This window comes from Anoplolepis gracilipes, chromosome 11, assembly GCF_047496725.1.
Source record: "Anoplolepis gracilipes chromosome 11, ASM4749672v1, whole genome shotgun sequence".
Classification (NCBI taxonomy): domain Eukaryota; kingdom Metazoa; phylum Arthropoda; class Insecta; order Hymenoptera; family Formicidae; genus Anoplolepis; species Anoplolepis gracilipes.
The window spans coordinates 11836734-11863378 of NC_132980.1; the positions used below are offsets into that span (position 1 = coordinate 11836734).

Below are 26645 nucleotides of genomic sequence, written 5' to 3' on the forward strand. Positions count from 1 at the left end.
AGATTTTTTCTTGAATCTTATACATTTCAGAACGAAATGTTGTAGACAGTGCTTTAATCAATTTCAGTCACTGTTAATAGTGGCAAGAATGGCTCCAATACTATTAACTTATAATAATATATTAACTTATATAAAATATAAAAGCGACTTTCAGTCGACTTTTCTCATTTCGATTGCTTCATTTCGATAAATGGGCTCGTTGCAATATCGACGTTTGCACTTGTTACGTTATGTACGTAACTTGATTTACGATAAAAATTTTAAAGTATTTTACGATCGATTGTAAGGGTGGATATACGTCAGCTTTGACGTATGCGATAAGATTATAATGATGTTTCAGCATATGGTCATACCTTGTCACGCGACGTAAGAATAACGAAACAATGATACAAACGATTATTTTATTTTAAGCTGAATGTAGCTAATTTGATAATAATATAAGATTATGGTATTATAAATGTCTTTCCGGCAAATTATCTCAGATTGCATGTATAATTTGTTTTTACATGTTTTTTCTTCCCTTTCCATCCCTGGAAGAGTTATTTTTGAAGACATTTTTGAAGACATTGAAGAAAAAGGAATTCTCAACTCACTGGTAATAAAAAAGGGCCTATTTTTTGTAGCTGTTTTGACATAATTGACATAAATTGAAGAAATTCAAAGGTTCATTAATGCGAAATCTTAGTAGATAGTAGAAAAAGGATCAAAATCGCGCATACTCTTTTTCAAAAATTACTTATTTATTTATTTTTTTTTTCATATATAATATATATTTGTACGTGACACGCTTTTTATAATATTTGCATGAATCTCAATTCATGCAAATAGAGAAAAAATAGAGAAAACAATTTCTTTGATATTTATAATTTAATTGAAAGAAAGAAAAAAATTATATATATATATTGTGTCTAATGTTTTATAAATGTTAAAAATATCGAAAAATATTTATGAAATATATTCATCGGATCACAGAGAATAGCTGTGTTTATTATATAGTGCCTATTAATACCGTAAAGAATTTTGTGATTGAACATAACAGTGTATTATAAAAATGAATGTGTACAAATATCGTTTACGCGTAAAAACTTTACGCACAACTTTGAGAAAAAAATAAAACAGAAATCATATAAGCGGCTCAAGCTAGCATTATTAAAAAGACGTCAATGAGAGCCGAGAGAGAGAGAGGTGACTCGTTCCCTTTTATCCGCCCACTGTAGGTTCGTATATGATGTACGATTTCCTGTCTTACGAATCCATACAATAATAACGAAATGTCAGGCGTGTACGTGCGATTTACTATACGCATTACCGTACAAAGCTACGACATTTTAAACAATGACTTACGTAAAGCTGTGCTTGCATCTCCCCCCTCCCCCTCCCCCTCCCCCCGTTCTCGTGCGTAAAGGACAAAAAAAAAGTTTTTCTTGCGCACACACGAGCGGTCACATTTATATTTTTGCGCAAAAATAAGGCGCAACACGAAAGAGTTTTTTGCGCGTGTCGGAAATTGAACGCGGTCCATTGGAATTGAAAGCTATCATTAATCTCTTTTAATCGTTTTACATGGAAGGGAGGCGCTTGGTTCCTTTATACAAACTTGGACTAGCGATGTGTAGTACGCCCAATTCAACAGGATTGCCGACAGCGCGTGGAATTAAGAGTTATCGTTCTTCAATATCTTTTTTTCTCTTGCTCACGCTGGGCGACTCTCGACGCGGCCTCATTCTTTCATCTTCTCTATATTGTCTTTCGTGCTATCTAAAAAGCACTAGATGTAGAAAAATCTATTGCCAGCTATGTGGCTGGAAAGACCATGATATATGTATATTTTATTTTCTTATCTTTGTAATCTTTCGATATCAATTATTTTTCAAGACACTTCTTAAAAATTTCAAAAAATATTGTACAGTTTTTTAATTACTTTATATCTATAGTGTGTATGATGTGCGAGATTTCAGTCCGTTATGTATTAAAGTAAAAGAATAAGAATATTTTATGTGACAAACGAGTCTGTAAAACTCTCTCTCTCTCTCTCTCTCTCTCTCTCTCTCTCTCTCTGTCTCTTTCTCTCTTCATCCATCCGTATGTTAAATAGCATTTCAATAGTATTTTCCATCTGTTGTAATAATACATGGAAATTTATTACAGGTTGCAAAATTGTAACTAAATTTTTAATACGCATTAATTTATCCGCGCAAGATAGTTTTGTGTTTTTAATTAAATTATAAATATCAAAGAAATTGTTTTTCATATTGATAAATTGAGATTTATATAAATATTATAAAAAGCGTATCACGTACATATAAATTATTCTACACATGTATAATAAATATATGATGCGAAGTTTATGGACGGAGTTTCGAGATCATCAAGCTCACAGTTTACCAGCGGTTACCAGCGATATCAGCGTCCGGTATCCGACGGCAAGATCTGTGAAATCGCGGATACACTTGAAACTTAAATACAAATTCTCGAAATCTTTTTGAAAGCTCTGGTTTATAATTTCGTTATATACAATATAATATTATATAAAAAAGATTTCGTTAAATTATCCGTATATTTAAGTGATATAAAAGCTGTATAAAACTGACCAAGTTAAAAGCCGAATCTCTACCGCCGGTGAAACTTTGCACAAATCACTTTGTATATAATATAATTACCCTAGTATTAAAAAAAATCAAACCGGATGAAATACTAATACTGTCTGAACGCAAACATTACATTTACCTAAGATCTATTAAAATATTACAAAAGATGAAAACGTGTCCACATTTAACGCTTGACAAAAGCGTAATATAAGAAGCATTTGTCAAATATATATATATATATATATATATATATATATATATATATATATTTTTAATTACATTAGAGCTTGTAACAAAGTTATCAGTGCCTAAGCTATTTTTTCGATATCGTTTTGTTTTAACATGGTTAATAATATGTATAAAAGCTTTCGATTATTACAACAAATAAATCGTTAGTTTTCCTGTAAATGTCATATAAAAAAAGTATCGTCACATTTGTAGCAATTGGTTAAAACTATTTAAGAATATTATAAATTTTTATCAAGACAGGTAATCTGTTTTGAGAAATCGTGGTTACGGGTTAAGTAAGTGCAAGCTATACAAATTACATCTGGTTTAACAAGAGTATTAATTCACTTAATTTTCCAATGTAATTAATTAATAACTAATATATTTATATATGCCTGTGTATATGTGTGTGCGTGTGTGTGTGTGTGTATCGATATATCGAATGGATGGTTAAAAAGTGTCACGTAATTCGATTAATATTTAGCCAATTTTATGCTTGCAGAGAAATTTGACAGTAAACCGCGACACGCGTCAATATTGAAAAATAACACTCAAAAAAATGATCTTGCAATTTGAACGAAAATTTTCTAGGTGTAAAAAATTCACTGAAACAGATAAATTATTAGCAACGACTGTGATACTGCATATATTTTGCACTTAATCGATTTAAATGACAGAGACAGAATTTCTGTACTATTAGTGTAATTTAGACAGAAAATTTTTCCGCGATGCCTATCTGTAAGGCCTATTGTCAAGGACAATTATATTTGTGATTAATATTTGGGATCTAAATTTTTTAGAGGTACCTATTGCTAGAATATTGCTGCTATAAATTAAAATAGGTGACAAACGATATTCTAACAGATAGAAAATGTAGCGATAAATTTTAATCGAGACATCTAGAAATCTATCTACATTAGCAAAATATTTTTTTGAGTGAATAAATAGTTATCGCGGCAATAAAATTTTAAATCGATCTTTAAACGCTCACATTATCGTCGATTATAATCGACTGATCTTCGGTTAGAAAAATTGAAGTAATTTGTACGTGTGCACGAATGCATACAATGTGACGTTTATTATGTGATATTTGAGAGTGAGAGAGATTGTATCGTTATCAACAACGCACGCTTCGCGTCTTCTCACAAGTCACATTCGCGGTGACAAGAAACTTAATAGCCAGTCTAGAAATACAGGTTTCGACGTGCCGCTGATCTTAAAGCTCTTAAAGATCGATTATCATACATATAGTGGCGGAGTGTTTAGACCGGCGTTATAATACCGGCAGCCGCAGCAATCGGTAGTCGGTACCCCTACTAGGATAAAGGGAATCTGTCGAGGGAAAAAATGCCGAATGGCTGGAAAGCGACATAAATTATATCTCACGTCCGTCCTGCCTGTGGCTTGTTGCTGAAAAATGCTTGCAGATAATAGTGAGATAATAGCGTGCGAAAACGTCGTATCTCGCGCGCGGCAGCGTAATAAATAACAAACTACTGCATCTTTCGCGGACAAACCTTCCATTCGATTTCGCGATGTCACACACGTGTGAAAAATGGATTGTTTATTTACTTAATTATGAGTATTATGGATTTTACCTGCTGGCGGTGGCGGCGGCGCATGATGATGATGATGGTGGTGATGGTGATATCCGAGGGCGGGCGGTGGTGGAGGATAAACCGTTCCCCAGATGCAGGACGCGGCCGACGCGGACGTTTGCTGTTGGTGATGATGATGATGATGGTGGTGCTGCTGTTGGTGCTGCTGTTGCTGTTGCAGTAGCTGTTGCACTTGCGCAATGTCCACAAACTCCTGCAATTCACCCTCAGTCTCCGGCCGAGTGGCGTCGCGCACTCGCCCCTCGGTGGTGGGTACCACCGCGAACGAATTACCACCACTGTTGTGCTGCAGGTGTTCGAATCCCGCGAGCGGATTCGCGGGCTCGTAATTGCTGCGCCCGGTTGTGTGTTCGCGGCGCATCGCGAGTGCCAGCATCTTTTCAACCTGTCCCGCTGTCGCCGGTTGTCGTCGACCGGGTGTCGACCCACGTGATCTGCCTCGATCGTTCCTCGCACCGTTTTCTACGCACCGTCGCCTCGTGTGTCTTTGCTGACGACGAGGAAAACTTTGGTAAATGTTCGTACATGTCACGGCGTCGCTAGGACATGTCCCTGCTATTCATCCGAGTTTTATCTCCTTTCTCGTTTTTCAACAACAGTTGTATCGCGCGATGAGAATTTCACGCCAGATGAATAGATAACAATCAAACTGACGTCGAGAGCATCCTCTTCTCTGCCTTTCATCTAACGTGTGCAGATTTCTTGCGCGACTCGCGCGGCGCTGTCCTCTAACAAGAATGAAACGCTACGGTTGCGGATGTAGAGACTAAAAAGCTATTTTGCTACTATTGCGGCGAATCGATGCTTCTTTCTTTCTTTCTTGATAATATTCCGTTGTGTTAATGACAGAATTTTCCTAAACTCACGGGCAATGTTTCGCGAGTATTTATCCAATAATTAAGGTATCGCTCGTCCCTTTCGAATAGAAACTCTTCGAGATTCGTCACTTTGATTTCGAGGAAATAAATGTTTTCCGGATGTTGGTTAGGTGTTGCTTAGGTGTTGCAAAGGTGGCCGTTATCCGTTGACCATATCAGCAAAGGATATGATTTTCTCTCGCTCTTCTCGTATTCCTTCGGCGCATCGACCTTCCGTTCTCTTTGACACGTTGGTCCCCCCTTTGATTCTCTTCCTCGAATGCTTCTTGGAATTTTTCTTCCGCTTCGCAAAACCGTATCTTCACTCTTCACTAATTCTTCCCGCTTTCTTTGACACGTCAGTTTCTATTATCACGCTTAGACTCACTCACATCTATGGTCTCTCGTCGGTCTCGTCGGTCTCGTTGATCCGATGGCCGATGGCCAATGGCGAAGAAGCGTGGCGAGGCGAGATGCGGTGAGACGAGGAGAGATGAGATGAGATGAGATGAAATGAGATGAGGTGAGGTGAGGTGAGGTGAGGTGAGGTGAGGTGAGGGGAGGCGAGGCGAGACAAGGCGAAGCGTAGCGAGGCAACTAAAGGGGTTCACGATGGCCCGCGCTAGACTAATAAAGCGTGGCTCGCGCGCGAAGCTGTCGGGTGCGAGCCTGGAGAGCGCGCTCGCACGTTCGCGCGTGCAACACTCATGGGAAGAAGCAAGGAGAACGCGATCGCAAGGCGGCTGATGTCGTCTCGTGCGCCGTTCGCGTTCGATTTGTGGCCGGCGATGACGGAGATTCAGCAGTGTCACGTGTGTCGTCGACATTACCCCGTGGTTACTCCCGCTACTGTTGACGGTGATTGTCTACGCGAAACAGCCCTCCCCTTTCTCCTCTTCCTCCCCTCTTCGTTTAGCTTCCTCTCTCGAAGAGTTCTCCTCGCCCTTGTCTCGCCCCCGTTTCCTCCACGGGTTCCGGACCATTCGTCTCTCCCGCGTGGTCTGCAATCTCCATTCATTCCTTTCCCCCGCCACCCTCCGTGCAAAGATGTCTTCTCTCTTTCTCTTCCTCTCTCCTCTGTCTTTCGCACGCGCGTGTACCTTAGTTTCCCCATCCAAACCCGGTACATCTCGCCGGTGTCCTCTCTCCATCCGGCTATCCCTCCTCTCGATACCACCGACGACCGGCTCCACGTTCCCTTCCTCGAGACACGATAGCGTCTCTGTCTCGTCAATCTTTCCTCTTTCTCAGTGCCCCGAACGTTTGAACACCAACGCGTTCATCGCCGGTACCACAACCGACGTTCGCCGGGTGACGTCACCAGCGTGGGCGCACCCCCGTATAAAAGAAGGAGAGAGAAAGAGCGTCTCTTTCTCCTATCTCTCTTTTCAACCGTGTCCTCTTTTCTCTCATCTCTCTCTTTTTCTCTCTTTATTCCCGCAAATTCCACTCCTCTGGTTTCTGTGGTCCGAGTTTATCTCCTTTATCTCTCTCCTTTCTTACTTTTGCACGCACATGCCGGAAGACGCAACAAATCGATTGGTGACACAACGTCAAAAATTACTGCCCAAATAGCGCTGAAAAAATTTTACATTACATTGTTAACAACAATTTTAGCTATAGATCGTAGAGCACAGAAACTGCTAGTAAACCTAAATGGATTTAAAGGGATAACCCACAAAACATACAGACACAAACACACGGCCATTCGACAAAAGGTTCAAAGGTCGTTAGCCTCGCAACTTGAACCGATTTCGTCCTTTAAATGAGAAAGGACAGTAGCTAGCTCGTGAAATCATTTTGTACAAGTTTAAAATACCATTATAATAAAATACTATTAATATATATATATATATAACATGAAAATGCAAATATTAACATGTAGATTGCAAAAGTATTTTTAATTTTTTTTTTAATTTTTTAAATATCCAGATACGGTATCCAGCTATGTATTGTAGATTCGATCTTGTATCGTGTGTCAATTCTGAACATTTGGTATCTGTAGAAATTTAACATAATTACTCTTATATAGCGATAACTATAATAAAATATTTCAACTAACAAAAAGATTTATATTTTGTTCTGAATTATTAATTTGTTTTATTTTAATCTAATAATATTACAATTCGAAATTTTTCTACACAAATATATGACATATATATATATATATATATATATTGATATATGAAGCAGTATTAAAACTGCAAAATTATATATATATATATATATATATATATATAATTTCTTCAAGTTAAATCACGTAATTTTAATTTACCGTTGCTTTGTTATTTTGCAATCTAAACAATTTTTGTTTAATTAGAAATTGATTTATCATTATATTTAAAAATATGAACATTTGTTTTAGGTATAAAATACTGCCAATGTTTCCACGGCGCGATAATTTTGCCAGAATGACTCGTGCCCAACTGCTCGGAGAGTCGCTGGAGTCTACAACATGCGTAGTTGTAGTTTGCTGAGGAAGACAAATGATCCACTCCGACGCGAGACAGTTAGCGTACGGCGAGAGGCGTTGGCCACGAAGAAGCGCCTCTTGGTACTCGCCCTAGGGTACACCAAGCCGACTCATTCGCTTGATCTCCATTGCCATTATGATATTAATGAAATGCCGCTAAAAAGGTGTGTTTGCTCGGTAACACGAGGCTATAGGGTGGGAGGAGGCGAGATAGATGTTAAACCTACGTAAAATAGTCTTACCCGATATGGCGCGCACACGCCTGTGATTATGCCACCGCCATAGAGATTTTGTTGTCGTAGCTGTTTCCGTCGTTGTCGTCACCGTCGTCTTGTCGTCGTTGTCACTGTCAATACCGTCACAACACGTCGTCATTGTCAGGTATCGTCGAGACTTTTTTGATGACATATCTTTAACAATGGCATTTTTCACCACAATTGTTAATTTAATTCTTCCTCCCTCTCATCTTTATTTATTTATTTTTTTTTTTTTTTTATTAAAATTGTAAATGAATTTGCATTTTTAATCATATAATTAAATGAATGAAGATGGTATAACGCGCACTTAATATTCGCTCATTTGATTAAAATGTCGGTAAGACAATTGCAATTTAAGAAAGATAAGAGTATCATCATTATGACGCATGCGATAATTCAGTGCGAAGCGCACATCTTGAACACCGCGATGGGAGGAGCTCGATTCGCGGCTCGCAAATTTTAATGGCGGATTTTTGCGACTCGCCAATGGTATGCTTGCGAGTCTTTCGTTCCCATTCCAAGATTCAATGTACAGTTTTTATTATATATATATAATTTCGCAACTATCTCTCACTGCCATGTACTAAGTAATATGATCGTAAAGATAGATGCAATTCAATGATATATCTCGTGATATCCGTGTTAAATCATATTGATAATTTTTTTTTTTTCATATTATAAAAATAAGGAACAAGGGCAACAGTAGGAGAGATTACAGCAGGAGAAGAAGCTGTGGCACGTGACCCCGAAGAACACCAGAGTTAACTCGCTTAAGTAGTCGAGCTCTGCTCTTTGACCCAACCGACAATTTCAAATTATGTCTCTCAGAGGGAGAGTGAGAGAGAGAGAGAGAGAAAAAGAAGGAGAGAGCGGATATACTATAGTCAGAAACATACTCCCCTCTTCGTAATGAAGGTAACGTTCATTCGCAACTTCTCATATCTAAGGCGACCAGAATGCTAATCTGGTGTCGCTCGTGGCTTCGCCGTAATTAGTCAGGATGAGATGGTTCGAGAGTCAGGCGCGCGCCTTATCTGTAATCTGTCGTTGAATAGAACTAGAGTGCACTGAAAAAGCTAAGTAAAACTTAAACAGACAATTTTATTAACCAAGTGCAATAAACAAAAATTTGCGAATTAATCGACAATGAGAGAGAAAAACATGAAATGGTTTACTTAAGCTTTACACTTGACGTTTTCTAATTTCTTTTCTGCTTTTCTCATAATTCAAATTGATTACTAATTCATACAATTTAAATAAAATGAGCGAATTGAATTGCAGTACAAGTTTTTCTTATTTTATATTTTCAATGTTTTTCAATTTCAATTGTTGTAATAATTAATTATAAAATGAAAGATTAGTGTCTCCTTTGGATATGATAGAAAAATGTTTGCTCATCGATCCAAATTACTTTACGTTCTTTTGCTTCTATGCTCTTGCTCACACGTTGATAAGAGTCTGTTTTTGAGAAACATTAATGTTTACTTCATTTAATATGTACGGTTCGGAAGAGAGAAATTCTTTCTTTCTCATTTTATTATCCTCTTTCTTCTCTTCTTCCAACTTCGGCACGCTCGCGCGTAACCAAAACCCAGCTGTCTTTCACGGCTAGCGCGCGTATGCGTACTGTAACTCGTTCTCCACCCACCAGAGAGGGATCGAAGTAAGGCAACGGTCCTGGAACCTGTTTCGAACCGTTTGAGAGTCTCTGTCCTGCCTCGTCCTCATCATCCATCCCTCATATCCTATCCTTATCCCACCTACTCTTCTACCTTTTATACCTCTTTGTCGCTCTTTCACGTTCCTTTTCTCTTCATAACATTCTCTCATCATCTCACTTTCTCTCTTTCCCTCTCCTTTTTTTCTCTCGTTTTCTCTCTTTCTCGTTGGTGTTGGCTCCACGTATTCCGGCGCGTAATATCACGCACATCATCGTCACGAAGATGTGTACGCGTGTCTCTCTATCGGTGCTCCGTACGAAGGAAGCCACAGGAACATGAACCAAGATGGGTCGATGGATGAATGAGAAAGAGAAAACGGATAGGAAGGAAAACGCCAGAGAAGAAGATGGGAGGGTAGGAAGAAAAAGGAGAATCAGAGAGAGAGAGAGAGAGAGAGAGAGAGAGAGAGAGAAAGAGAAAAGAAAAAGTGGGAGGAGAGAGCGGTCAACGCTGAGAAGGCAAGGCGGATGGGGTATGGCACACGCCACACGCCATCATAATGGAATAATGAGGCAGAGACGATAGCAATCGCGCAGAGGCTCTTTTTCCGCGCAAGACGACCGTGTATTAAAGCGCCCGTGAGAGCTGTACGCGACCGCGCACGAGCATAGAAACGTCGTGGATGAATTGAGCAAATCAGAGCCACATCCGATGAGGTCAGATCGACTCGGTCATGCCTCCAAGACTGCGTGTTCTCGGGGCTCGTAAATAACTGAAGGATATTACAAGATGTAAGAAATTTTATCTCATACGTTAGCAATTAGTAATTAAATCATATACAAGCGTCATACATGATGTATCCTTTATTATTGCGAATTTTGTCGAGTATATCTTTTTATTATTATATATGCAAATATTTGATATTCAATAATATCTGCTGTACTATATCGCATAATCCGCTAAGATACATGTGGATTGTGCGATGCAAACAAATTTTTTCTAATGTGCTTTTATGCCAGAAAATACATAGTGTGTGTGTATATAAATATATATATATACACACATATGTTTAGAACTTTCTCTCTGGAAATTAAAAAAAAAAAGTGATTACAGAATAACGAAATTTCATTAATTGATAGACCCATGAAATATGACGTTTAATTTAGTAGTTTGTTTAATTAATAGTCTAATAATTTTTACGCACAGAACTTTTTGTGAAAATCTTAAGCGTTTAAAATGTTTGACAAGAAATGCTTAAAAAATCGTCGGCAGATAAAGTAAGACGCAGCGTCGGTGTTTTAGTTTGTCCTGAACAATTTTTTTTTAGTAAATGGTCATAGCTATTTGTTTAATTTGTGAAAAACTTTAAAATTATTAAAGCAAACACTCTTAATAATTAATGAGTTTCCACGAAATAAGACGCTAGTTTCACACACACACACAAATTAGTCAGCCAAACAAATTATGCATTTAAAATATATTTCTTTTTTATATATATTCAATAGCTTACATGTATGAGAAACATTATGAAAAACGTATGAAATAAATTTATTTTAGAGAAATTGTATTAAAAAAATGTCTTGAAAATATTCTTTTTACTTGGAATTTTGAACAAAATACTCGAAAAAAAAAATTAAAGAATTCTTTTTACAAGATTTGAGTAGACACTCTGATAGATACAATAATATAAGAATAATAACAGCTTATAGCACGCACGAATCATCTTGTATGTAAACTAAATTGAATAATTTCTTTTGTATGATATTAGTCACAACACATTTGATGCCTCTAAAATCTAAGATTGTTGGATTTGCAAATCAATTTTAATACAAATACATGCACTACTGTTCATTATCAATTCTAAGCTTGCAATTCATTTTACGGAGAATCTTGAAAAGCGAGTTAAAGAATAGATTGTGCGAATAAATCTAATAAAATTTGCATTACTTCGAAATACTCTCCAGAAATAGTATCACGAATTAAAGAAAAAGAGAGAGGCAAATTTTGAATTTTTATGTAGAAGCGAGCATTAAAAAAAGGTGGAAAAGGCGGGATCTTTTCGTGAATAAATTTGACGCGATGTATTAGACGGTCCTCTGGTCTGACTTGTCACCGAATAGGGTAGGAGGTGAATGAGACGGGTATATACATTCATCACTCAACGAGTCCTCTCGCCATACATCTCCGAGGCTCGGCCCTCTCGTTCCCTCCCAAGTTGTTACGCTCCCTCCTGCAGTCTGATCGAGCGCGGAAGCCCAAATAAGGGGAAATGCACGGCGAATTAAGCCTTCTCTTTCTTACGTCTCGCGCGATACCTTGCTGGCGAGGCGCCAGCGTCAAATGGAGTCTGAATAAGAAACGTTTGAAAAATCGATAAAAAGTCTTTACATCCGGAATCGTAGAATTTTAAATATTCCCAAATTCATTCATTACATGTTTCGTTAAAACAAAATTATAAAATTACACTATTATGTGGATGTATATTTAATGTAATTAGCAGAAAAGAAAGAGAAAGATATGTTTAGATTTTTGAAATTTTGATATCGTATTTGGATATTTAAAAATTTGGCTTGCAGCTAAATCACTTGCGATAAGTGAATGCGCGCGCGTTGTTAGAATAACTGAATCCGTTCCTGCGATGATATCATTCGTGTGTCGAAATGGTAAGCGAGCTATGTCTCCTATCTCATACTTTGCTGTGGTAGAAAATTTTATTCGAGAGTCTCTTTCTTATATATTCCTTAAATATTTCGCTTTCTGCGTCATTTTTGAAACTGTCTTTGGGATAATTATCTAAACGATTCTCATTGAAAATGAAATAACAATCGTTAAAAAAAAAAAAAAAATATCCTTACAGTAACTTGTAGATTTGCATGTTATCCACGAGTTTGAGTAAAGTCGAGTTTGTGCAAAAGTCTTTTGTTAACAAAACAAATCGTATCAATCATTTATAGAAAATTTGCAGAAACATATATCGATAAAGACATTAACTTCTGAGAACGTGTGCTAGTCTCTCAAATGTGAAAGTAGATGTAATACAGTAAATATAATATTATATAATTCATTCAGACAGATGTATGGAAAAAGTTGAGTATGTACAAAGTTTGATTTAAATAACTTACAAGTAACAGTACAAAATACAGATATAATTTTTTTAATAACATAGAGGTATTCGATTGCATAGAAGTATTGAGGAGTATTTTTCTGATAGAATTTCGATAATGTGGATAAGGAATATAATAATATATGTATAAGAAATAAAATAACAAACCAAAGTAAAAATTTAATCGAATAATATTTTCTATAAACTCTATGTGTGTTATACGGGAAATAATTCTGTGAAATAATTTTATATACCATGGTGCACACACGAAAGGAACTTATGGTTGAGCGACACTGAAGAAGTGGCGAGGCACGCGACAAGGCAGCATGTCCCACGCGCGCTTGCTACGAAGGAGCTCTGCTCAAATCAAATCACATAACGCGTGATATGTGTGTGTATGTGTATGTGTATGTGTATGTGTATGTGTATGTGTATATATATATATATATATAAACTAAAATTAATCAAATTAAACGTTGGTCATATTTCATAGTTCTATCGCTTAATGAGATTTCGTTATTCTGTAATCACTTTATTTTTAATTTCCAAAGAGGAAAGTTCTATACATCAAAATTATTAGAATATTTATTAAACAAATTAGATGGTCTGAAACACCAGACGTATAAATATCAAGATGAGACTGATCGTATTTCATAGTTCTATTGACTTTAATGAGATTTAAGTTTATAGTCACTTTTAATTTCCAGAGTGGATTCTATGCATAAAAATTATCAGAATATTTATTAAATAAATTAAATTAGTCGAGACGTACAAATACTCAGCTAAGACGCTGATTATATTTCGATTGTTTTATCGACTTTAAATGAGATTTCATGTTTTTTTTGGGTCGTTTTACAATCAGTAATATTTTCTGAACAAAGTTCTAGGTATGTGTAAAAATTATTAAAATATTTATTAAACAAATTAGATCGAGACGCTGATATAACATCTGAAATCTCATTTATGTTCAACGACTCGGGTGAATTAATTTGTATAACTAATTTCTGTGCACAAAAATTTTTGTAGAACTATTGCAGCACTCTCAAACACTTGAAATCTAACAAGAATACTAAAAAAAATCATCAAAGGACAAAATGAGACGCAGCATGAATCTGGTGTCAATTTATCTCGATTTTTTCTCAAGCTATTCTTTTAAATTATTCTTTGGCACTTTGTTTAATCTATCAAGATTTCTAGCACTATTAAAAATAAAATCTTAAAACTCTCAACTTAATAATTAATACAAGTTTTCGCGAAGTAAGACGTCAGCTTCATACACAGTCAAATAAAATTGTACAAAATATGCTATGCGATAATCGCAACAAAAAAATTAATTCCGCGAATAATACGTAATCAATTACCTCGTATGTATAAATTAAAATTATCTGATTGCTGCCACAAAACCCTACGCCATCCCAGGCCCGGTTATTTTCTCCTAATACTTCGTTGATGTATCTTCAAAAACATTCACAAAATACTCGCGTGACATTTTGCACGACACTGCCGATTTCGATAGATTTTACGTTTATTGAGACACGAAATCTATGTCGGACCAATATTTATACCGCTTATATATCGCCGCACGAGTGATAACAAAATCACCATATTATATACATACAAAAAAGTCGGTATGTACTTTTTTACGAATTAATAGATATGTATTATACAGGGTGTTTGGTAAAGATTGAATCAACGTTCGTGAGCAGGTAGAGCGCATTAAACTGAACAGAAAAGTCCTTTACCATTTTGCGATTTTTGCAGTAATTGTTAGCAGTAAGCGTTGATTCAATCTTTACCGAACACCCTGTATAACGAAATAAATGTCCATCTTTGAATTCGACACTCCCGACACTCGTTCGCGCGCGATTCGACTTTCCTTCCCCCCTTTTCTCATGCAATCCGAATCAGTTTTCGATGAATTCGCGATTGTTAGGCACGTCCCTTGATACTCACGAATCGTCGAACACTCGGGTACTCTTCGAAATGTTACAAAACTCGCGACGTTTGTCGATCAAGCGAATAGCCGTCGAAATATGCGCAAAAGTAACGGCACCGGCGTATAGGAACATGACGGTGAAACGACGCAGTTGCAGGATCGGAAGATCTCCAAGGTCGCGAAACACCATCGCTCACCAATTGCGTGCGAAATAAATCTGTCTCGAGATTATGGCCCGTAAGCTTCAATTCACTCCCGATGCTTGTACGCGATATTTGGCCAAATGGAAACCAATTCGAGTCAACTCAACCCTGTTCGGCTCGGCTCCGCGGAGACTGCGACTGTGACGTGCACATACCGGACCTAATCTCAGTAACGAAGTAAGATGTAGATGACTTTTGTATTTGATATCACGTGCGCGGGTGAAGCAACTGTGGCTGTGTTCCAAACATCACTGTCAGCATGGTGTCATCTTTGTCTACTATTCAGTAAACAACAAGGATGACGATATGTTGGCAATACTGGCAGTGAATTTTAGAACACAACCTGTGTCGCGTATAACACCCGCCGACTAATTTTGAAAAAATTGTCCGCAATGTTTTTTGTCTGTAATACGCTTCACGCTGCACGTGTTAATTCTGTATTATTATCTTTCTTATTCATTATTACGTCGCTCCGCGAAATAATACGATGGTAATTTTTCTCAACTTGGTGAAAATATAATAATAAATATTAGAATATATATTTGTAATCGTGGAATATATTAATATTATATGTATATGAAAAATCACGGGCAATATTTTTATTAATTAATATATCTTTGACGATTTTGTTTAATTAATATTCTAATAATTTTTATGCATAGACTTTTTTGTAAAACTATTGTAAAATTGTCAAATGCTTAACAAATGCTGGAAAATAAGCAGCGTGAATTTGGCGTCTCAGTTTGTCCTGAAACATTTTTTTTGTTTAATTTATCAAGAATTCTAGAATACTATTAAAAAACTATTGAAAATAAAGCCACAAAACTCAACAATTAATGTGTTTTCACAAAGTGAGACGCCAGTTTCACACACACACATGCCTGTTTACGATATGAAAACAAAATTACCAAGAAGAGAATTTTCAAAAAAATTCCCTGAATCCCAATAAAATTCAATGAGACTTTCCTGATTTTTCCACAAAAAAGAAATCCTTGAAAATGTCTGGTTTTCCATGTTTTTCCAGGCAGAAGACACTCTGTTTTTCGTCCAACTGATAATCAAGTTGTGTATTATTTCATTTCACTATCTTGTCCAAGTTAAATATTTCGATGATATCAAAAGTGAAGAATATTATATTTATAAAATCTGTAAACATACAAAATAAGGTAAATGAGAATTTTATATATAATACAATTTTCAAAAATTAAGTGGAAAATATACAACTACTTTTCCAATATTTTTTTTATCAGTTACAGTAGAAATAATGTGTTGCAAAAAAGGCAAACAAAATCAATTATTGCTTCTCTTTGTTTTTTTTTTTTTCGTTTGAAGTCTTCTTTCAATCAAAATGTACAATATACATATATTTCCCAATATGTTTAATATTTCATTACATTAATTTAAAATTTAAATCTTGTAATTTCTTTTTCTTTTCTTGTTAAGATATCACATTGGACAAATTTAAATGATATTCCAGGCTAAATTGAATTGTGATACATACAAGAAAAAAGCTTGATGATCGTAGCAGATTGTTTGACATTAAAAAACTAGAAAGTTACACGAGAGAAATTGTAATTTTTAGCCATCTACTAGGCATTGTCAATGCCATTATAATGATTGATGTATGTATAAAAAGATGTGTAAGGGACAGAGAAAAAGAAGCAAAGTGACATACTCGTACATGCTACATTGATTCAATAAAAACCCGAATAAACGTTTCTCCGTTACCCTAATACGATTTCGTTCTGGCTATTATATTACTCTACCACTTGGAGCTGTCCAGATCGTTGCTCTTTATCGCGTCAAGGCACAACGAGTTCTCTTTTTTCTCTTTTTTTAGGAGAACAACACAACGTGCCGTCGTCCGTTCGTCGTCCCGGACGAAATCGTAATCTACCTCTTGTTCGGAGCATACGGAAAAACGATCTCGTAAGAACCAGAAAACAAGAAACGAAGAACGCGAGACCAAAGAAGAGATGACTTGTCTGTAATTTATTCTGGATCTTATTTCACGAGACGATTCGACAATTTAAAACTTTACACACATACACACTTGATCGCATGGAAAAGAATCAACTTTATGTTCACTCTCTGTGACTGTTTGTTGAGAGACAGAGAGAGATACTCTATATCAAAAATCTATTAAACAAATATTACTATATTATAAACATTTTTCTCAAACAATTTTTCAGATATCTATCACAATTATGCATTTAAACTCTATATTATTTCATTTATCATCGAACGTAAATTCTGTGTTTTTAAGATAATTGAAAAATAAATTATATTTACTTTTATTTCTGTCAAAATATTATATGATTTGTGCTGTATAAAAAATGACATATTTTATGTTAGATTTATTAAATTATTAAAAGTATTTCATTACTATAATTCACTGTTGAGTTAATATTTAAATATATCTACAAAATATTTTGATTGATTAAAACAAATTTTGCTGTAATTAGTTAAACTTTATGTCAGTATATTTGCTTTGTACCTAAAATATGTAAATATTAATATTGTCCGTGCATTCAGCTTGTGTAAAGAACGAAATAACGAGGTTAAATAAACACACAATGAGGCAGATGATTAACAAATAACGTTGTGCTTATTTAACTTTCACTTAACGTACTCTATACAAACCGTACTCTACAAAACATGTTCGATTTACGACACCGATTCTGATCGGCTTGAAAGCAATTAAGATTGAATTATTTTCAAATATATTTTCGTTCGAATGAGTATACCGAGTAAAAAGTTTATAAATAACATACATGTATAATAGAAAACAAAAAGTGCTTTGCAAAAAAAAAAAAAAAAAAAAAAAAAAAGAACACTCGTTGTATGTATGTTGAATTATATTCCTAATTAAACATAATAAGCGCCGAAAACTTATGCTCTTGATTATAATTTTAATAAATCCACGTTCTATAAGAAACATGAAAATAATTTAGTGTGTCTCTGTTTATTCATTACAACGGAGAAATCGTATTATTTGTATTTATAACATTGGAAATTGAGCATATTAGAATTTCAAGGCAAAATCTTTATGTAGTAATAACAAATTTAGGAAATGGAACAAGAGATATATAGTTTATAAATAAAACAATAGAGTGAGAGAAAGGTTGAAGGGAAGAGAAAAGAGAAAGAGAGATAGAGAGGGACGGAGGGAGGGAAAGAGAGAGAGAAAGAGAGAAGGCATCTAAATGTTGGTCCGCGTGGGATGTTGATTGCGGTTAGGCTCGTGCCTACTCCCTCTTCTACCAACCTTCTCTCTATCCTCTTTGTCTGTCACATCGCGTCTTATTCTCTCTTTTTCGCTCCTCTCTCCTTTGACTCTGAATACCGGTCTGGTCTGTCGTACGCTTGTGGTGTAGTCGTCTTACACACGCACGTGCGTGCACGAACAGTCGGTTGCGAAGGCGACTTCTTTTCTATGCGTGAGTGCGGTTAATGCACGTACATCTCGCCGCGTATACATAGATTTGGATGGTGCATGGACCAGTCCTGACACGCGAACGCGCGCCGCGAGCCGCGCGCCGTCGGACAATGCTAGAGATCCGTGTGCCGTGTGCCACACCTCTTTTCTTCCTTCTTCTTTTCCATCCCGAGAGAGTCCTCGGCGCGCCCTTGCGCCTTGGATATCTCCTGCTATATTCTTGCTATCTCGATACTTTTCACCATTCTCTTCTTTCTTCCTTACCTCAGCCGTTTCATCTCCTTATTTTTCTTTTTTTCTTTCGCATCATTTTTCTTCTCTCGCGTCCTTCCTTTTTTTCCTTTTAATAATTCGCCTATCCATTTCATATTTTATACATTTTTAATATATTAATTATGTCCCCTTAGTATGTACTTGTGATCGAAATTAATAAAGCATTCTGTTTTAATGGCTCCTATAACTTTTCTCTCTCTCTCTCTCTCTCTCTCTCTCTCACTCTCACTCTCTCTTTATTGTTATAAAAATGTATATAATAATATATATAATGTATCTATATGCTTGTGCACATCTTTTTATAAATATCAATTATTAAAATATTAATATCGCATGTTCAAAATACAAGAGTATTATATTAACTTTTAATAACTATTATTGCTAACTTTAGACATCGAACGTAATATGTAAAAATCTATAAAACTTTGAAGTAAATTTTCGTATAAATTTATTATGCAATAAAGAGCATTGCATATTTAAATGCGCTACATATACAATATATTAGCGCGATAGATTTTAAAATCATGCATTTTAAATTTTATATTGGCATTAATTGATCACAAAGCATTTAATAAAGATTATTTGGTGTTGCATACCTATGAGCTGTAGCTGTCGTGCTACTACGCGTGAAACGTTCATGAGCATATCACTCGTGACCAAACGGAGAACAGGAGAACCTTCAATCATCAATTTATGAATGAACGGTTAAGAGTTCCTTTCGGTGAAAGTCTAAGGCGTACGCTCCAAGAGACTGAAAGTAAAAAAAAAGAACCAATTGAGTAAGGCAGAGACTGCGGTTAAATATTGACGAGAAAAGCAAAGCTCGTAAACAGTGGAAGCTATATAATAAACTTATATAATGTAATTTATTAATAATATAACACAAAATATACGCAATGCTTAAAAAAAATTTGACGACAATTAAACAGGAATGTCTTAATATGCAAAGTTACATTTAAAATGTACATTCTGTTTATACGGATTGGTTTTAAATATATACTTGTACATCATGATTCATTATCAGAACTATATTTATAAGTGTTCAATATGTGTAAAAGATGAAATAAAGATATATGAAAAATATATAACAAAACTCATATACATTATTATTAATATGAATTAAATAAATAACATCAATGACATATGTTATCAAATATAAAAATAAAAAAATATTTAATTTAATTTCTTTAGAAAAGTATTATAAAAAATTACATTACTCTCTATCGAATATTTCTAATTTGAAATTTTTTCAAGTTTTGGGATTTGTTTTCAAGTGAGATACAAATAATTTCAATCATTATGCAATTTAATAATTTACAAAACGATCACCGATATGCAGCTACTTAGCTTATGATACGGTTATAGCATGCACTGAGAGATGGCAGGAGTTGCTTAGTCAAAGTGTCAAATTTACACTTCCATTTCATATTCTTCTAACATATTTACTCTTTTATATTATATTATTTTATTCCGATAATCTTTTAAATTATATGCTTGTGTATGTGCGTGCATGCGTATATATCACATACAGGAGTAATAATAACATACTTTTTAAAAATTTTAAATACTTTTCTAGAAAAAATTTAAAAAATATTGTACAAATATATGTTATAAAATATTCTAAAAAGCAACTAGGGTTGTTATTTAAAAAAAAAACCATGGCACAGAATTTCAACCCTATCCATCAATCCTTATTCTTTATTCGGGTCTTCTTCAATAAAAGCATAGATTGCACATGTTAACACAAAAATGTGACTCACTTCGTTACTTTTGGTATACATTTTTTTGAAAATAGCTCTATTATCTTAAAATTTATTACTTCTATTATTAATAAGGTCGGCATTTATATTATAGATGAAAGATTCAATAAAAGAATAAAAATGCAAGCAATCTAATAAAAAATGCGCTATAAAAAGACACCTATTGAAGATATAGAGAGATCAGCCTGTGCATACATAAATATGCGTATACATAAATAATAGACTTATAATATACTTTTATAATTTACTTTAATATATTATACTTAGAACATTATTTACTACATTAATAGTAAATAATGTAAAGGTCTTGTCTCAAACCGCGATCATCTAAATTTCTTTACTATCAAGTCCAATATGATATAATTTAAATTTTTTGGCATTATGTATCTTCTAACTCTTCACAGAAAATGTTAATTATATAAAAAAAAAATACATTACAACCTCCATTATATTAATTGAGCGGTTTCCGCATGATGAGACCATCCGGTTTGGTAAGATAAATCTTGTGTGTCATCTCGAAAGCAGTTGTATTTCGATGTTACTACGATTAGAATGATATAAAAATTCGAAGAATTCGAAATTTAACGGGTTATTACGATACGTAACGTCGCGTTGTATCGTATCGTATCGTATCGCATCGAGCGATAATCTTTTCATTGGTCTTTGCTCTTTCGATCTCGTGCGATAAAAATGTTAATTACAATTTATGTTCTCATACGTTCCCTCTTTTATCTCTTTTAAAGAAAGATCTTTTTCTGAGCAAATACTGTTTAAATATTTCTATATTATCATAAAATATTTACGTATAATTATTGTACAAATATAACCGGCCGAATAAAACATAACCGAAGAAACATAATGTCATTATTTTATTTTAACTACTCTTTTCTTTTTCTCTTTGAGTTATATTGTTATAAAATATTTATATATGATTACGCGCAAGTTATTTAAAAAAGTGACAGAGCGAAGAAGGCGATATAAATATACTTACGTTTCTAAATTTTTTAAAATAATGATCATGACCCATCTCATTATCGCACATTCTTCGCATCAATTTCTCTTATGAGCGTCTTCCGGTCAATCAAACGCAGAGGAGCAGGCATAGCAGGAATCACATTTTGGAATTGAATTTTGTATCTCCTTTGAAAATAATATAAACTAAATTAACGTCTAATTTAATTGAATTTCAAGTAATTAATCGTCATCGCATCAACATGTAAAACATTTTTATGTTTGAAGAAATATCTCATTTTATATCAATTGTGAATAAAAAGGATATCGCTTTGAATAATAAAGAAATAAGGAAATTTATAACGCGTTTTTTTATTTGAGCGAAATTATTAAAGCTTCAAAGTTTTTATTGTTACACGTATATCTCATCGTTTTTAATAATATATCTTAATACGCAGAATATTTCTTACTGATATGATAGATATTATTTTTGAACGTATTAATGATTTAAAAAAAAAACTCTTCTCTTCTTTTTTAAAAGAACAAAATCTTTTAAAATAATGAGAGATCACAAGGAAGAAGGAACAGAGAAGGTTCATCAAAAGGAAGGAAAAAAGGGACTTACGGATACACGCGTGTCCTGGATCAAGGATGCAAATATGGCATAATATCCCGTGCGGTGCACGTCGCTTGCGTTTGGATATACCTACCTAGACAGTAATATTGGTAGGTAATTCAAGCGAGGTAGGTTGAGCCGCACCCTGTTCCTCAAGCATCCACCGAAAGACCTCCGTCGTGGACATTCGTGGCGTATAGTCGCGCGTGTGTGTGTGTGTGTGTGTGTGTGTGTGTGTGCATGTCGCACACATCTTCGGATACTACTCCTTATAACGTCTCTCATACAGGAATGGTACTAACGTGCATGCATACACTCTGGACCCGCGAACGAGCTCGACGAGGGTCTGAGATGCGAGGTGAACGTCCCTCACAATATCTAAAATCTGTGTGCGCGCGCGCGCGCGCGTGCGTGCGTGCGTACGTTGTGCATGCGTGCATCGTTGCCTCATACAACCGTGTTCGTCTTACTTGAAACTTGTGGTCCGTTGACTCGTAAGTATGTTTTGTGTGTGTTTGTGGGTATGTGTGGACCTACATACGTCAGTGTATTGGTGCGCTCGGTTTGTCTCTTTCCTTTCTCCTCTTGTCGCACTCGCAGGTATAGGTGGTAAAACGAGCCTGTCCAGTTTTCCCATGGGAACAATACCCCACGGGATATATAATAACAATGGTCACACGAGCGTGGGAGACGGGTCGATCTTTATTTACCCGTTCGTTTTTCGTTTCCTTCTACATCGCCATCATCGTTCTTTTTGTTTTAGTGTCTTTCTCTCTTTTACCTTTTTCCCTTGCTTTTCTTTGGTCTTTCTTATCCTCTGTTTCTTCATATTTCTTCCCGTTCTTCATATACATATATGCTCATGATTTTCGTCCGCATGACATATCAGATTTATCTTTTAATTGTCACTTGCTAGAGTCCTTTTCCATGCGGTTACGCTCCTCTTCGTAATAATTACCTGCAGTACATATGATGTTAAATGATTAGACTTATATAAACGGCTACTTTAAATTTTAATTTTTTTTTCTCGACTCTACATCACAGAATTTATTTAATTTTATAGTGTAAACTACAACGTAAAAAGAGATATAAGATATTTATAGTCAAAACTTTTTTAAAATTTTTTATCAGTAGATATTGATCAAAGTAATAACCAAGTAAACATCAAGAATAATTAAATATGATATATTTGTACGTCCTATTACATAAGGTAAAAGCAAGTATGCATTATACGTTATAATATAAACAAAAATAATAAATAAAAGTCGTACATAAAAGTAAAATTTTTCATCTTGTATGTACATCTGTAAGAAAAAAATTAACTTGAAATATCACTAAATTAAAATCACATACACACGTACGCACGAACGTACACACTAGAAAGTTGATATCTTGGTATTTTATTTTTATCAGGTTCGAATTAATTATTTATTTATTTTTGATGTGTCATTTTTACCTTAGATTTCTAGATCCTAACTTTTACTACTTTCACGCACATCTTTATACATATCTTATTTTTTTTCTCTACTTTCTTTCCTCACTCTTTATGAATCTCTTTCTCTTTAACACTCCCTTTGAAGAGGTAGGGCACGCGAATGTGGGAGGGATAGTTTCCGGTCGCCCACGTGCCTCCATGATCACTTCGTCGAGGTATCGGGAAATCGAGTAAAACATACTTTGGCGAATATTGCTAAAAAAAAAAAAAAAAAAAAAAAAAAAAAAAAAATAATAATAAAATCATTATTCAATATTGACATATCATCATTATTAGTTCCTCACATGATTTTTGTCTCATGTACATAAGATGTAAGTGATATTTAATTTATACACGAACCCACGAAATGCAAGTGGATATTGATGAAAATGATGGAAATAAAGTTTATTCGATAATCATGAAACTTGACATTAAGGAAAATGTAATTATATTTCTATTCATTTAAAAAATGTTGCTACTAATTTTTGTAATAATTCGTTTTATTAAAAGTAATCAAAATGATATTAATAAAATTATATGTTTCTTTAATTGTAATTTTTCAAAATTGTTCTTTATATTTGTAAAATATTCTGTTGCACATTTGATTTCTCTGGTTTAATTTCGTAGAAAACACATGCGTGCAATGTGTCTAAAAGTGTATGTGATAATTAATTAGAAGAATTAAAAGCTATATAAAAATTACAAAATTATTATGAAATTATATAAATAGATGTAAATACATGTGAGTTAAATGCTTATATTATATTTATGTGTCACTGCATAAAGTTGTCTTCCTAAATTAGGTAAATCTCACACCGTGCGACGCAAAGCAAAGGTGACGTTACGCGTGACGGGTGCGTCACGCAAAGGTACGCAAATATTAGACCCCATCGCACACACACCCCACTACGGTAGCGGACTATTGCGCCAGAGACTTACCGCTCCTAAGCGCTATCTATACACCTGAATCGAGAGGATTTTCACAACGACGTTAGTCGATGAGTGAAAAGGAGAGAGAAAGAGGGGGGGAGGGGGGAAAGAGAATAAGAGAGAAAGAGAGTTCTCCCTGACTAGATTGTCGCGTGGGCGACCGGAAACCGTACCTTCCTACCGTCTTTGGTCGTCACTCGACGACTCCACAGAAAGAGAGAGAGAGGGGAAGTGAAGAGAAGGAGAAGACAGACCGGTCAAGAACTCGCCATATTCTTCGACGTTCTTTTACCGATACATCGACTATACACACAAACGGATCTCTTCGAGACAATATTTGCCATTTTTCACATTAAAAATATAATGTATGACAAATTTGCGAAAAATAAAGCAAAAAAAGGGATGTTTTAAAAGTCAAAAGAAATAATTATAAATATAAAGCAAAAGTTGCAATGCATTTCCTTACTCCAAAATAAATCTTAATATGCGAGACATACTTGGTAGACCAACACGTATGAGTTGAGTTCGTTGTTATCTAAAAAAAAAAAAAATTATATAATATAGATTTTTTTTTTCATAATTCGCCTTTCATTCTACAGTAATGAAATATAGCATTATATAAAATTTCCATAACTTTAAATTTTTCGGGATACGTTTGAGGGATTTGTTTTCTCTTTCTTGTTTTTTTGAGGGTGATTTTCTAAGATCAACTTTTTCGTTAATGGAAACAGTCCAATTTAAAAGGTAAATAGATTAATGATTAGACCAGGATTAACGGAATGAGGCAAAATTGGCGGGAACGATAATATGACGAAAGAAGGAAAAAAAAATCTCGTTTATCCTGAAGTAGAGAGGTGATGACCTCGATCCTATATTCGCGCTCCATTCCCGTCTTGCACCTCATTCCGCCTGTTTCTGCTGGTCTGGTCTGACTGAACGCACGACTGGCCTGCCCACGCCTGCCCTTCTGTCAATTATATTTACTATTTCATTCATACATCGCCGCAGACTCTTGCGTTCACAAGCCGTGCCCATTCACTAGAATGAGCGCTCGCGCGCGCACGCGCCGTAGCTTGCTAGAGTAAGTACTTGATGGAATAGATGTGATTATGTGATTATATTCGTTAACATTTTCCGGTGAAAAAAAAAAAAAAAAAAAAAAAAAATGTTTTTTTTTTTCACAAAGGGTCAGATTTCCTGTTGTAGATTTCTTTAACATATTGCAACATATATAGATCTGATGGATTACCATACATAGATACACTTATTTTACATAGAAATATATTGAATATATTACTTTACTCTATTATACATATTAAATATTCAAATTTATAATAATTTATAATAATATTTAATTAATATTCAAATATTTTCTTGTACAATAGTATAAAAGAAGTCGTTATTTATGTTTATATCATAGATTTCAAATTGTTAACATTATAAACTTTGTAACCAAACTTCAAGTTGAAATTATATTAAATACAATCAAACTTTACTTGAAACTAACTAAAAAATGTAATTTTATTTGGTCTTTGAAATATATTAAATATTGTAGACTTTCTTTTTTTATGTCATTTACTCTTATCTCATATATGTAAAATGATAAACAGATGAACAATAGTTTTGATTGTAGCATTTCAAAATTATAATTATAAATGAGTTCATGATACATAACCAAAACTCTTAATTGAATCAAAGTTCAATTTACTTACATTTTCTACGATCGAGTTCTCTTTGATTTTTCTCTCTCCAATTTTTAAGTACAGAAAGTTGTACAGAAAATGAAGGCACAAAAATCTGCAAGTAAAACATATCGCGATATTACGAATGGACACCAGAATGAACTCTTTTCGCGCGTTTTCTAATGATTTGGTAACATTGTCACTGAAGCATGAATTAAGCAATAACATGATCGGTAGTTATATCGGTACTTAAAGAAAAAAAAAAAATATAACTGAAAGTTAGGCTAATGAGTAAACGGTTTGTACGCACCGATTGGCTATCGGATAGAGAATTCTTAGAACCTTGATAGACTCCAGAAATTCTCTAGCCGATAACCAATCGGTACGTCGAACAGACGTTCCTGTTATACACATATAATGGTAGGTCTAACACTCTCTAGTTATTTTTTCCTTTCGAATTGATGGTAATTTTTTTGACAAGTCATGGATAGTCATGGAGACGTCTGCCTTGAACTTGGCAAGTCTTGTTGCTTTTCATCGATAATATCTTTTTATATTATGTATTTGTGTTTATGACTCGAATAAAAAATAATAA

General features: G+C 34.7%; 2 protein-coding genes and 2 long non-coding RNA genes across 7 annotated transcripts in view; 2 read left to right on the forward strand and 2 right to left on the reverse strand.

The window, feature by feature from the left end:
- LOC140671444 (uncharacterized) overlaps positions 1-7089 on the reverse strand; it is a 20432-nt gene extending 13343 nt beyond the window's left edge. The window contains exon 1 of the mRNA XM_072902741.1: positions 4415-7089. Coding sequence (XP_072758842.1) covers positions 4415-4811 — 397 coding nt within the window. The 5' untranslated portion in view covers positions 4812-7089. The remainder of the gene's footprint in view (positions 1-4414) is intronic.
- Positions 4842-17131, forward strand: LOC140671447 (uncharacterized). Of its 4 annotated transcripts, XR_012047735.1 has the most exons (4): positions 4842-4946; positions 7658-8146; positions 8711-16091; positions 16766-17131. It is a non-coding gene; the product is annotated as an uncharacterized lncRNA (long non-coding RNA). The 4 variants fall into 4 exon arrangements; XR_012047732.1 differs by having other exon boundaries at positions 7658-16091; XR_012047733.1 differs by having other exon boundaries at positions 7658-10474.
- LOC140671448 (uncharacterized) lies at positions 13045-26574 on the reverse strand. Its single transcript, XR_012047736.1, has 6 exons — positions 26081-26574; positions 22059-22922; positions 21389-21537; positions 19234-19388; positions 15834-16071; positions 13045-13143 (listed from the first exon to the last, which is right to left on the reverse strand). It is a non-coding gene; the product is annotated as an uncharacterized lncRNA (long non-coding RNA).
- The window catches only part of LOC140671445 (nuclear receptor-binding factor 2), a 1927-nt gene continuing 1805 nt past the window's right edge, over positions 26524-26645 (forward strand). Inside the window, exon 1 of the mRNA XM_072902745.1 lies at positions 26524-26567. Coding sequence (XP_072758846.1) covers positions 26544-26567 — 24 coding nt within the window. The 5' untranslated portion in view covers positions 26524-26543. The remainder of the gene's footprint in view (positions 26568-26645) is intronic.